At 35.7% G+C, this 13,079-nt stretch overlaps 2 protein-coding genes across 2 annotated transcripts; both read left to right on the top strand.

Moving 5' to 3' along the window:
• LOC136665983 (rhamnose-binding lectin-like) lies at positions 1-8,110 on the top strand. The gene is made up of 12 exons (XM_066643903.1): positions 1-130; positions 379-414; positions 566-610; positions 989-1,118; positions 1,465-1,574; positions 1,974-2,018; positions 2,669-2,804; positions 2,889-2,998; positions 3,920-3,964; positions 5,050-5,185; positions 5,261-5,428; positions 6,868-8,110. The coding sequence occupies exons 1-12, from the start codon at positions 100-102 to the stop codon at positions 6,878-6,880; spliced, it is 1,005 nt and encodes a 334-aa protein (XP_066500000.1). The 5' UTR covers positions 1-99; the 3' UTR covers positions 6,881-8,110.
• Positions 8,111-9,771: 1,661 nt separating this feature from the next.
• Positions 9,772-12,985, top strand: LOC136666244 (rhamnose-binding lectin-like). The gene is made up of 8 exons (XM_066644331.1): positions 9,772-9,803; positions 10,003-10,112; positions 10,213-10,257; positions 10,611-10,746; positions 10,841-10,950; positions 11,730-11,774; positions 12,309-12,444; positions 12,541-12,985. The coding sequence occupies exons 1-8, from the start codon at positions 9,772-9,774 to the stop codon at positions 12,647-12,649; spliced, it is 723 nt and encodes a 240-aa protein (XP_066500428.1). The 3' UTR covers positions 12,650-12,985.
• The last annotated feature ends 94 nt before the right edge of the window (positions 12,986-13,079 follow it).

Consider the following 13,079-nt stretch of genomic DNA (forward strand, 5'->3'; position numbering starts at 1 on the left):
TCCCCATAGATTGACGCACTTCTTGTGCAAACATTGCAGAAGGTTTTTCTTGTGAGTGTTTCCGTGTTTCAGGTCACTTGCCAATGCTCTTTATGCATCATGTTCTTCCTGAAGATTTTTCTACTTAGCAGTGAGTTTCTTCCTTGCTTTTGAATATGAAATGCTTTATCTTTTAAGATACATTCCAAATGAAGTCATGTAAATTGAAAACATCTTGAGTGTAGTTGATATTTTATTTCAGATTTGTGATTGTTGTAAGAATATTATAAATATTCAATTATAAATATGCTATTCACTTGTTTTATATATCAGTGTAAATGTATGTAAAAATATCAGCTGAAAGCATGTAGTTAAGGGGTGGTGTGTTTTATCTTACAGTGCTGATAGCAGCTCTGGGCTGGGTCTCTGCTACAGGTAAATAATAATAATAAAAAAGTATGCTCAGACACTAGAAATAAAATATGTAAAACTGAGCATACAGTGTCCTAAGTCCAAACAACAGCATGTGGCTGAGTGGCTTGAGATATGAAAATAGTTATTTCTAAATCACTGTATATTATTTCAGAGAATGTTATCACTTGCTTCGGCAGAGTTCAGAGGCTCAGTTGTGGTAAGCTGAAATGTTTTACTGTCTCCAACAATATCAAATCTCTGCTACTTGTTCTGAGATATTACACTATAAAGAACTAGAAATCATTTAGTTTCTAAATAACAAATATTCTACTTGTTTTGAGGGTGTTATATGAATTATTAAACATGCCAATATTTAAAGCTGCACTGTGTAACGTTTTGGTTGAAATGTGTAATTACATATCTGATGACTGTATATGACTCTGATGATTATGAGGAAGATGGAGGGAGTTAACTATACATTTTTAGTGATTGGTGTAATATAGTCATCATATTTAATAAGTATAATGATGAATTTGCATTTGAGACAATGTCAAATTGTGTGACTGTGTGTTATATTCACATTCATGTATTTCAGACACTGGATTTATAAGTGTGCAGTCTGCTATTTACGGTCGTACAGACAGCACTGTGTGCAGTGCTGGTCGCCCACATTTAGAGACCCAGAACACCCAGTGCAGCAGCAGTGTTCCCCTCATCTCTCAGAGGTAGATATGAATCATATTTAACCCTAATTATCAGAGATTTTGTTTATTAATTATATGGACATTATAACAAGCTTTGCAAGTGCAGCGTTAATCTAGTGTCTGAAAAGACTTTATACATATAACCAAATACATAACATTTCACATTTACATTATTATTCTTATATACTTAAAAGTTTATCCTGTAGCCTTAGGGGTCTTGCCCAAGTAGCGACTTATACAAGTGTACGTAGCATGGATGCCTGATTGAGGAACTGAACATCCATCTACCACATGAAGAGAAGTGGTGTATTCCGCCTACTTTATAACAACATATCCAGCTAAATCTTCTGTTCTTTGTCCTGAGCAGGTGTAATGGCCAGAGTGCATGTGAGTTTAAGACTGATGATCTTGGGAGTTCTGACCCATGTGTGGGAACTTTCAAATACTACAACACCACATATAACTGCATTCAAGCTCGTAAGTAGACTATCAAGTGACTGGCATGTATTTTTGAAGGCCACAAAATAGCAGTCTTTGAAAACTAATATCTAAAATGTACGAATTTGAAGTGTTAACTGGCTATAAATCAATGTTATTTCAAAAAATAATTGAGTAATTAACTTTTTGTCAAAACACATCATGTCAACAGGCCTTGACTTTCTTTCCTCATTCAGTGGAAAAGTGTTATTAAAGTAATTGCCATTATAGAAGTGGCTTATGGTGGCATTAATAGTGATCTTTAGGTTGTTGAGAGCAGTATGTTTGGTTTTGAACAAAAAGTTCTCATTGTTCTTTCAGGATTTTTTGTGCATACTTTTATCACATTTGTAAACAGTTCATAAGGTCAAAAAATGCTCACTTATCTCCTTCCTGCAGGGCTCAGCATGACATGTGAGGGTGGTTACAGCACATTGGATTGCGGTGAGAAGTTCCTCATTCTTTATTTATGTTCACACTTATGGCCTTTTGCTTATCACATATTCCTTATTCGTGTAATAGAAGCAGGTCAGCGTAATCTTAGGAGTCACACCCAAAAGACTCTTATTAGATGGGATTATTTGGCTTGGGGTTCAAACCCAAGTTGGCCATGTGGAGAGCATTGGAGTTATCCACTACTCTTACCGGTCCACTACTCATACTAATCATCTTTTGTACCTTGAGTACCATTCGTTTTCATTCATTTCATTACGGGCAACTGTGGCCTAATGTTTAGAGAGGCTTGGGACTGGAGGGTTGCAAGTCCGACCCCAGCAACAGGCCGGAACATACACAGCTGAAGTGCAATTGAGCAAGGCAACCAACCACCAGTAAGAGGATGGCTGCCTGCTGTTTTGGGTGTGTGTGTGTTCACTTACCCTAATCACTAGTTTGGTGTTTTGCCCAAGGGCTCTTACTGCATGAAGGGCTTAAGTAGGTCAGGAATCAAAGTCCAGTCTGTTATGTGATGGAACAGTTGTGTTATATGTTGCCTAGCTTCACCAACCAATCTCCTGACTTCTCTTTGTGTCATTACATCTTATTTTGTTCAGTTGGACTCCAGTTGAATTTAGTTTATTTGTGTCTCTCTGTAGGAAACAATGTGATTCAGATCACCAGTGCTAACTATGGCCGCACTGATAGGACAATTTGCTCAGAAGGACTGCCCAGCAGATTAACAGAGGACACCTTCTGTTTTGCTCCTGACACACTTACTAGTGTGGTTTCAAGGTAATGTTGAATGGCTTTTAATGGTAGCTGATTTTCAAATGGCGTAGCTACTTTAATAAACGTTTTTATTTTACTTTTCTAAAGGTGCAATTACAAGAGAAGTTGTGTTTTGGAGGCTACAAATGCCATCTTCACTGATCCTTGTGTTGGCACTTACAAATACCTTGCAGTTTCTTATTTCTGCCGTCCTGCAGGTGAGAGCTCTCTTTTTCCTGCCACTCCTTTTTCCTTTATCTCTCTTCCTTCTTCCTGTTAAATGCTTTTGGAATTTAATCCAAGTACAATGGCCTTTCTCAAAGATCAGTGACCTCTAAATTAGATTGATTTTTTATTATAATACATCTAGAGCAAATGGCTGCAGACACACATGTTTAAAAGCTTTAACAAGAATTAGATGCTAAGTCATCATTAGCAAACAGAGTTCAAACCTCACACCTCAGGATAATTTAAGGGAAACAGAGTATTTACTCAACTTCTGAGACTTGTGCAGTTTTGGGAAATGGCTTCTTAAAAAGAATATATTACTGTGTAGAAGTCTTAGGCACGTAAGATAATTAAATATATTTTTAAACTAATGCCCTCTCAGTAAGTGTGGTGCTTGTGTAACGTTATATATAATCATAGTAAATATAAACAAATAATAATATAAAACAAATAAGAATTATAAAGTAGTAGGTGAGAGTGAGTTTGAAGAACAACGTTTTGTTCAGATTCTCTGTGATTGCATTCATTAGTTAAATCAACAACACACATTATTTAATGTCATTATTTATTAAACAGTAAAACAAGGTGATAATCTCAAATAATATGGACTCCATGAGGAGAGATTTGGAAAGATTTAAACCAACACATTCACACACAAAATATCACACTGGAATAACATTATTTGGTTTTAATCTTATGTTGAACGTTATTTGTTGTTTGTTTGTTTGTTTTAGCAAATAAATCTTACTGCTCAGATAAATAGCTTTTTAAATCTCAATCTCTGGTGCCTAAAACTTTTGCACAGTAGAGAGTGAGAGATCTTACTGGAACAGAAAAATATGTCATTATAAACTACATTTCCTAATGAATGATCTTATGAAATGTTATTAAGCAATGATTGTTTCCTGCAGTGACCAGTGTGACCTGTGAAGGAAAATCGGCGACACTCACATGTGGTTTGTGTTCACTTCTTTTTTACATGTGCCTTCGTTTAATTTTAATTTAATATTTCATCAAAAACTCTACCCCCAACAATCTAACAACTATAATTTTATGCAGATTGTGGTTGGGTCTGTTCATGTTTTGTTGATTTGCTATAGTGTATCCTCACAGAACAAATGTCTAATTTAATCAGCAATTACTATTTTAACCTTTAACATTTGGGAATAAATAAAACGTGTCCTATATGTGGTTTTATGAGGAGATATAATTTTGAAACAAGATTTAGTTATTTTCTTTCAGTCATTTCCATCAGTTAAAATAACGGTTAGATCTTTCATGATTACCAGGGATGCCGACTTTAATGAAGGACACTGTATAATATGCAAAGTATAAATTATAGCATAATTTTCTATATATTACCCTATAAATATTTACAGATTTACAAATGTCTTAAATTAGTTTTTTTTTTACGGTAGGGGGCATTTAGAAAAATAACTAAATATGTTGCTTTGGTAAATGACTAAATTGATGAAAGGCATTTGGTAAATGCATGTGAATGGAACAATACATTCTGATATTCATTTATTTAATGCCTTCACTGTGACAGACCATTAAAGCACCAGTGGCACCCCTCTGATGAGATGAGTCACAGTGCAAACACCGTTAGTTATAGCATTAAGGTTGGCTATTTCATCATGGCTGCCTACACTCCATTGTTCAGATGGCCCTGCCATTGATGTAATAAACAGAATGCCCCTTCTGAACAAAGGCCTCTGATCCTTTCATAGGACATCTCCCTTTTCTTGAATGCTCTCTTGCAGCCCCTGGAAAGCATAGGTTTACAGAACCTTACCTTTCCATTTAAAGGGCACTGCTGCTTGCTCTGGCCTCTGCAACACTGGGGAGGGAGTTACGCGCCTTCTCGGTGTATCCTGCTTGCTTGCACTTTTTTTTATAACATAAAGGCTTTTATACTATAACAAGACATTTGTTCCTCACACCACAAGTGTATGCATACAATATAGAAGCTTATTGAATTGTATTTTCTGTACAACTGTTTAATATTCTACCTTTCCTTGTTCTAAATTTACATTTTCAGAAAGTGGGATTCTACAAATCCTGAGTGCTAACTATGGCCGAACTGACTCCACAACGTGTTCTGCTGGACGTCCAGTCGGTCAGATCAAAAAAACAGATTGCTATGCAACCAACACACAAACTGAAATGACTAAAAGGTGAGTTATGAACATTTATTTCAAACTTTGTCATTATATTTCTGATTTCTTACACACATTTTTCTTTTTTTACAGATGTGAAGGCAAGACGAGCTGCGTGGTCCCAGCCACAAACAGTGTGTTCTCCGACCCCTGTGTGGGCACCTATAAATATCTGACTGCTGTTTACAGCTGTGTGCTTAATGAAGGGTTTGCCTTTAATCGCTTGGCCAGTGACAGTGCAGTAAAAAATAACAGGGAAAAGTAAGAACACTACGACCTCTTGTGTTTAATGTTGGAATTGAGTTGTGAGAAATAGTGTTTTTTAAGGCATTTGTGTGTATTACTTATTTACTTAAGAGCAAGACCTTAACTGGTCTTCAGCACCTGGGGCTCCCGACTCTTTTGTTGCCATGATGCACATGATTATTAATCCTGTTTAGACCAACCAACCAATCATCATTGCTCACTAAACCCACTATTTTCATGTGTATATATTATAGCAAAATGCAGATATTCAAAGCGAAACTAAACTGAATGTACATTTTTAACAGTTCGCATTAATAGCCATCTCATTAAGGAAGCTGGGGTTTGTAAAATGTTTGTTACATGAAAAAATGAGTCACACTGAGGAGGTTAACCCTTGCCTTAAAATTTAATTAAATGCTGAGTTTGCAGTGACATTTATGAAAAAAATATATTTCTGGATCCTTGTCAGGTTTCAATCATACATAAACACTGTGGGATATTTTTTAATTAAGGGTAGCTAAATGATACTCATTATTATTTCCTGCACAACTCTTTCATTGAACTTTCATTTCACACACTTTTCACCGAGTAATCATGTGCAATTATAAGTTGTAACAAAGGAGCTAATTATTCAAACATTTGAGTAGGAAATGATGTCCTCAGGATGGTTTCTTGTAGTATCCAGGTACATGTTTTGATTTTAAATGTGTAAGAACAATTTGGTGAGGACAAAGGAAAATTCTAGGGTGAAACTGCCTTCAGAAATGTGCATTCTTTTCAATGATTGGCCACATTTTCTCCAATAATTTTCGAGCAAGGTAATGATGGTGACATTAAGAAAGACATGATCAGTTAAAAATTGTGACCATCCTCAGCCAATTACAATTTAGTAGGTGTTTGACAGGTCTGTAGAGGCGCTCTATGAATTTTTTTTATAACAATAGGCCTCTGGGAAATCCACTGATTTTTAACCCATCTGTTGCTGCAATTCAGCTAGCAGAAACTAACTCTTCTTACTTATGTTTAGACAAACCACTCAGAAGCAGTGAGTAAATGTCAACCATGATCAAAAATACCATACAAAATAAGCATGAATTTAAGGAATACGTATAAAGACATTAAGCAAGACTCTCATTTTTTTCCCTTTTACATTTAGTGAGACAGACAGGTATTGAGAGAGACAGTTTTATCCATACAGGGGTTTATATCATTAGTAAGTACATTTTCACTTCCTAAAGAAATGGTTTGTGGCAGTATTTAATACAAATACAAAACATACTTATTTTGGAAATGTCTGATGTATGACTACACACATTAGATATACTATTTTATTAACCTTTACATATTATCTCCCAACACAAAGCTTGAAAGGTAGTGGTAGAGTGTTCTAAACTGTGATATTGATCAACTACTAATATAACTAATAAAACTAATATAACTTTATAATTATCCAGGTACCACTTCTGAGGAACTCTACTTACTTTATTACGGCAAAACTTACATTTCATCTGTTTGACCACGGGCTTGCTGGGGTCCAGCCAGTGCTGTGTAACAAAGGACAAAAGAGAACAGAGACGGAGTGAAATCCTGAGCATGTGTCATTTCATACACTACTGAAACTCAAACTTGTGTCTTTTTGTAGTGAGCTGTCAGATACAATACTACTGCTCCCATTCCCTCTAATGCATATGCGCATTAATATTACAACATAAATGGACGTAAATTATTCAGCACACCACTGAGAGATTTTCTGCTCGACTGAGAAAACACTGTCGTACAAACAGGGACCATCAGAGATTGACTGGATCATATTTGTTAGTGAACCAAGACTACAAGAACAAGGCCATTTATTTGATATCCCTTCATGCAGTAACTGTTGTATCTAAACTAATAAGTGTTGTCCTTTAGTTCCAGCTTCATTCTGCTGACGTAGAAGGCTGTTCCCACTTCAGGGCCCAGAGTTACTTTACTCAGTTGTGCATGAGCTGATGGTCAATGTGCCCCTCAGTACTGTGTTGTGGAGAGATGGAGAACCATCCATTACCATTAGGATGAGTAGGAGTGTTTATACCTGTCCTCACTAATGCTTTTGTGGATTCATCAAATTCTCACTACAGTGTTGTGAGTGTACAGCATCCCCAGAAGAATACACACTCTCAGTGCTGTTAGGGACAGACAAAGTTCCTAATATCTATGATTTTAGATGAATGATGAGCAGTTTCAATATATTTTAGTGACATAGACTAGATACAGATTAGCAAGCCAAAAAAAAGTGGTTTCCAGCTGTGTATGTACAGCAGCGTCATGTCAGTGTGATGAAATCCTGTTGAAGTTAAAGCGGCGGTATGGCTCTGCATGTCCAGCTCTGTGGACAGACTTCAGGAGCTGGTGTTCTTGTGTAGAGCTGTGTGGACTTTTCTCAAGTTCTGTCTCACTCTGATGAACTCCAGAAGCTGAATCTCTTCACAAACGTTCTCTTCCTGCTCTTTCTCCTTCTGCCGAATCAAATAACACATATAGAGTTTCTGGTGTTTACAAACTAGATCTCAGTGTATTTGACTAGTCAGTAACATGTTTATTTACAAATCCTGTTTTTGGACAGTTGGCTTTTTTGTAAAATGCAATTTAAACAAGAATGTGTAATAAGTTAATCCTCCTGACGTTTCATATAATTTACAAATGTACAAACATGTCCTGTGGTTTCACTGAAAAACTTGATTGTATACTATTAAACAAATTTATAATTTGATGTCTGCAACACACTCTGTTCTAATCTGGTGTTGACAGCTGCAGGTCCACCTGGAGGAACCAACTTTACTGGTTCAATGGGTGTTATGAGTTGGGGGTGGTCAGCGCCAATCAAAATAAGGGGTTTTTCTCTTTCAAAGATTTTATTTATTTATTTTCCACTTAACTCAAGCATTAAAAAATAATATGCCCATTACTCACAGGTAATTTTTAACCCTTAATGGTTTCAATATAAAATTCATAAACAGCACAGTGTAGCCACATCTCACTACTACACCACCTCACTGACCTGTAATAGAGAGAATAGACCCTCTGTCATTGCTACTCTGGGCTCAGTACTGCAGAAGCTACACTATGGAACTTTGGAGGAGGAAATTATTTGACTTAAATACTTGAATAAAAACAATGAAACTTCCTTTGATGAATACTGTTTGGTGGTAAGAAATGACATATTATTCCTAGGGTTAGGGTTCTTTGCATTTCCCATTTATTCTATGCCTTTTTCTAGCCTGCAAGCCCTTTGCATGTTTGGTTTTCCTAGCCCGTATTCTACCTTAATCCTAGTGACTTCTTTGGTTTAGACTTTAGATTTAATAATTATAATAATTGTCCCTTATTCTATTATAATTGTAATTTTTAAAATGGTGTTAATTTCATACACCTCATTTCATCTCCAGGACTTGTACTATGCTGTTTATTTTACACAATTCTTTAATTAAAGGTTACAAATATTCACCCCTCCTTTTGGAGAAGAGAATGTAATGTACCTTTAGGGAACACAACTGAATTTTAACACCACTGTTTGCCTTTAAATGTACATTTAGACTGTTTGTACCTTTAGTGAACAATTACCATACTATGCCCCCCCCCTCCTTCAAACACATTCCCCTAACTGCTTCCTGGTTACAGAGGTATGTGCCCACTGGTATATGTCAGCTGAATTCATATAGAAATAGAGTAAATTATGTGTTAATCAATACAATACTGTATATTTTATTGTATTTACAAGCTTAGCTGCTAACAACTTACTTTAAATATTTAACAATGTTGTTAACACTGTGGTGATATTTTGTAAGGGTCCCTTAACAAATGCAAAGGCTTATTTTGCTCAAAACTGATTTATTGATTTCAGAGAATGTAATCACATGTTATGGCTCAGACCAGCGCCTCAGTTGTGGTAAGTTCAGACTTAAAACTTTACCAAAATTATTTCATTAATCATGTCCTAATATAAATAATTAATTCCCCGTTTATGTCCATATTTCTATGGTTTTAGAGAGCGGACTGATACGAGTGAAGTCTGCAATTTATGGCCGTACAGACAGCACTGTGTGTAGTGTTGGTCGCCCTGCTTCAGAAACTCAGAACACACAGTGTTCAATGAATGTTTCACTCATCTCTGACATGTAATGATTCCTTTTTCAAAATAAAGATCTTTTACTGTTCTACACAATACAAAACACCTACAAATGTAAAAATGTATGGCCCCTTGTTCCTCCTGGGGCCCTAAGCTACTTCTAAGCTATTTAGGGTGAGACCTCAAAACTTGCTAAATGTCTAAAATTCATACAAATAATTTTGGTTAATTCAGGATATTTTCCCCTTACTATATGGGTATACAGCCAGAAAAGTTCTCTCATTGGTCAGGACTTCAGGTTGCCACTGCTCCCAGCACAAATGGCAAGAAATGTTTTAATTATTCTAATTGAAAAAGCAGGGCATTTTCATCCCGTGAAAAGAAAGTGAGCTGCAGAGACCTACTGTTATTCTAAATGCTTAGAACCAAACAACTAACACTGACTCTCCAGGTAAATATCTTCTGCTGCTTTTGTCTGAAACAGGTGCAATGGGCGAAGTGTGTGTGAGTTTAGGACTGATACTCTTGGCCTTCCTGACCCATGTTGTGGAACTTACAAGTACTTCAACACAACCTACGACTGCGTTACAGGCCGTAAGTAAACTATGGAGAGGTGTGTTCTATTAAACTACACTGTGATAAAACTAGTACTGAGTTCAAAAACCTGATGTATTTTGTTGAATTTTTTCTCTAGATTCCATTGTGTCATGTGAGGGTAGTTACATTTCACTGGACTGCGGTGAGAGCTTTATAATTGGTGTTCTATAATAACTTACCAACATGAAGGATAGTTTGCTGAATTAAAATGTCCTCTGAAGAGAATCAGCTTAAATTCTAGTTTATTTTATTTCAAATGTATTAAATTCAGCAAATGAACAGTAATTATAGATTAAACTGGGAAGAAGTAACACAGCTGGAGATCAAAATGTCTGGCAGACTATTGTTCATTTCTCAGCTTGGGGAGGAGTAGCTTGCTATAACAAGAATCCTAGGCAGTACTATTAATACATTGTCAGTGTCAGAAGATTAAATCTCTCTGGAAAAGAATGGCAAGTACTGTAAATGTCCTACTTTCTTACAATTCAAATTTAGGAGGGAGTGTTGTAAATGTCCTGCTTGCTAACTATGGCCGAAGGGATTCCACCACATGTTCTGCTGGACGTCCAGTCAGTGAGATCACCAAAACTGACTGCTATGTCACAAACAGTCTAGCTACAGTTAAAACGATGTGAGTGTTTTGTGTCAAAGAATAAGGCCCTGAAATAATTACACACAATATTTTTTTCCCATGTGGTCCATGAGTTAAATTTTATTCTGTGTAGATGTGAAGGGAAGAACTCCTGCACTCTCTCTGCAACAAATGATGTGTTCACTGATCCCTGTGTTGGCACCTATAAATACCTGTCCATGACCTATACATGTGTGGCTGAACGTAAGTTGGCTTGTAGTTAGCAGATACTCTGTTGTACTGTGACCTACAGCAGTTAGCAAGTGTAGTGAGTAACACCACTGTCTTTCACATTGCAAACAGTTTCACTCTCTATCAGTCAAATCCTTTATCCAGAAATTACATCTGTAAAATAATTGAAACACTGTAAGTTGCTCTATGTAACATCATCAGCCAAATGCCACAGATGCATATAGTACATTGAATTATACTGGATACAGTATGGAGTTCAACAAAATCCACAAAATGTGCATCAAACAGTCTGAGATCAGTCACATAAACTTCAAACAGTCAAAACAGGAGACGGATCTGAATGAGAAAATAAATAAATAAATAAACAAAAAAATACCAGATAGAAAATGAGAATTGTGTGAATAGTCAGTGTTGAGTGAATAGAAAGTTCATACATCACAGTCAATGAATATGTCTGAATTAAATTTAATTTAAAAACATGTAACCAATATCTCAGACAGAACTTGGGGAAAATTCTGAAAAATATCTCTGCAGATTTTATTTGGGGGGAAATATATAAACAAATGTAATAGAAAGAAAACTGTAATAAAAGCAGTATGGAATCACTAAATGCTGAATTTTCTACAGAGAATTTAACACATTTTTACTGGACTGTTCTTTTAACTAGAAATTACATATATGAAGGTAGGGCTGGCTCTGACCATTCTGAGTTTAACAGCTATGTATAAAGGACAAAACAATGTAATGAATTCACTGTGTATTAAATAATACGTAGTGATTGTTTCCTGCAGAGACGAGTGTCACCTGTGAAGGAAACACAGCTGTCCTCACCTGTGGTTTGTATAGACCTCTTTTTACCTTCATACGATATTTAATCAAAAACACTGCATCCAGCTGTTGTGTGTAAATGTTTGGGTACTTCTGGTCATGTTGATTTTCTGTTAACTGATAATATAATGTCTACACAGAACACACCTCTATACATTTTAATGTATGATAAGTATTAATATTTACATTTTTGCAAATAAATCCACAAAAACAAAGCGGGACCCTTGGGAGTAGGGTTTACTGTGTGAGGAAATATGGTAAAACTTGTTTCATTGCATACATTGTTGGGAGTGCATTTTACATAATTTGATGTCCAATACCTTCTGTAATAAGATAAATTAAAGTCTGTTTTATAATGTCGTTTTAATACAATATAAATGAATAGTTAGTAAACGTATGTGTAAAGAACCATATAAAGACCCTTATTGTCCCAAATAGTAGCTGATATTAAAATGTATTTTCTAAATGCGTTATCCATCTTGAACTGATCTGAATTGTTTCTTCAGCCTAATTTTCCTAGTGATGACATCTTACATTTTCAGATTCTGGGGTTCTAAATATCCTGAGTGCTAACTACGGCCAAACCGATTCCATCACTTGTTCTGCTGGGCGTCCGAACAATGAGGTCACCAACACTCATTGCTTTGCAACCAACACACTATCTGTGGTTAAAAATAGGTAAATCATATCAATTACATTAAGGTAAAAATATATCCTTCTACATTTACTGGTTTCCTGTATATTTAACACTTTATTTCTTTATTTTTTTTACAGTTGTGGAGGCAAAAGCAAATGTGCAGTCTCTGCCACCAATAACGTATTCACTGACCCCTGTTTTGGCACTTACAAATACCTAACTGTTGTCTATTCCTGTATTTACTGAGGTGTCCATGAATTCTCTGGTTAGTAACAGGGCTTTAAATTATTTCTGAAATAAGAACTATTCCCTGTTATCTGTTAGAATTGAGGTGGGAGAAATTACTAATTACTTTGGTTGCCTTAAAGGCATATGAGTCACATGACCTTCATATAATTAGTGAGCTTGCAATAAAATATATTAAGACATTTAAGGACTTTTTGCTGTGATCATTTAAATCAAGTCTATGTTTATGACTATTAAATTCTGGATTAAACAAACAAATTCTATCCAATATAAAAGCCTAGAGGTTTTACAGCTTGGGATATTTTACCCGCAGCCTGTTCACTTTTTTTTTTTTTTTTTTTTCTGTCCCTTTTGATGCTGTATCACTGAATTTCTCTGCTGTGGGATTAATAAAGGAATCTATCTACAAATGCTGCTGCATTTTCATTTC

The sequence above is a fragment of the Hoplias malabaricus genome, chromosome 14 (assembly GCF_029633855.1).
Source record: "Hoplias malabaricus isolate fHopMal1 chromosome 14, fHopMal1.hap1, whole genome shotgun sequence".
Classification (NCBI taxonomy): domain Eukaryota; kingdom Metazoa; phylum Chordata; class Actinopteri; order Characiformes; family Erythrinidae; genus Hoplias; species Hoplias malabaricus.

Bases quoted from the DNA above. Each gene is read 5' to 3' on its own strand.
- LOC136666244 (XM_066644331.1), top strand. From the start codon at position 9,772: ATGGGTATACAGCCAGAAAAGTTCTCTCATTG. The intron at 9,804-10,002 runs GTCAGGACTTCA...TGTCTGAAACAG, and splicing joins CCAGAAAAGTTCTCTCATTG to GTGCAATGGGCGAAGTGTGT. The intron at 12,445-12,540 runs GTAAATCATATC...TTTTTTTTACAG, and splicing joins CTATCTGTGGTTAAAAATAG to TTGTGGAGGCAAAAGCAAAT.
- LOC136665983 (XM_066643903.1), top strand. From the start codon at position 100: ATGTTCTTCCTGAAGATTTTTCTACTTAGCA. The intron at 1,575-1,973 runs GTAAGTAGACTA...TCCTTCCTGCAG, and splicing joins ATATAACTGCATTCAAGCTC to GGCTCAGCATGACATGTGAG. The intron at 5,186-5,260 runs GTGAGTTATGAA...CTTTTTTTACAG, and splicing joins CAAACTGAAATGACTAAAAG to ATGTGAAGGCAAGACGAGCT.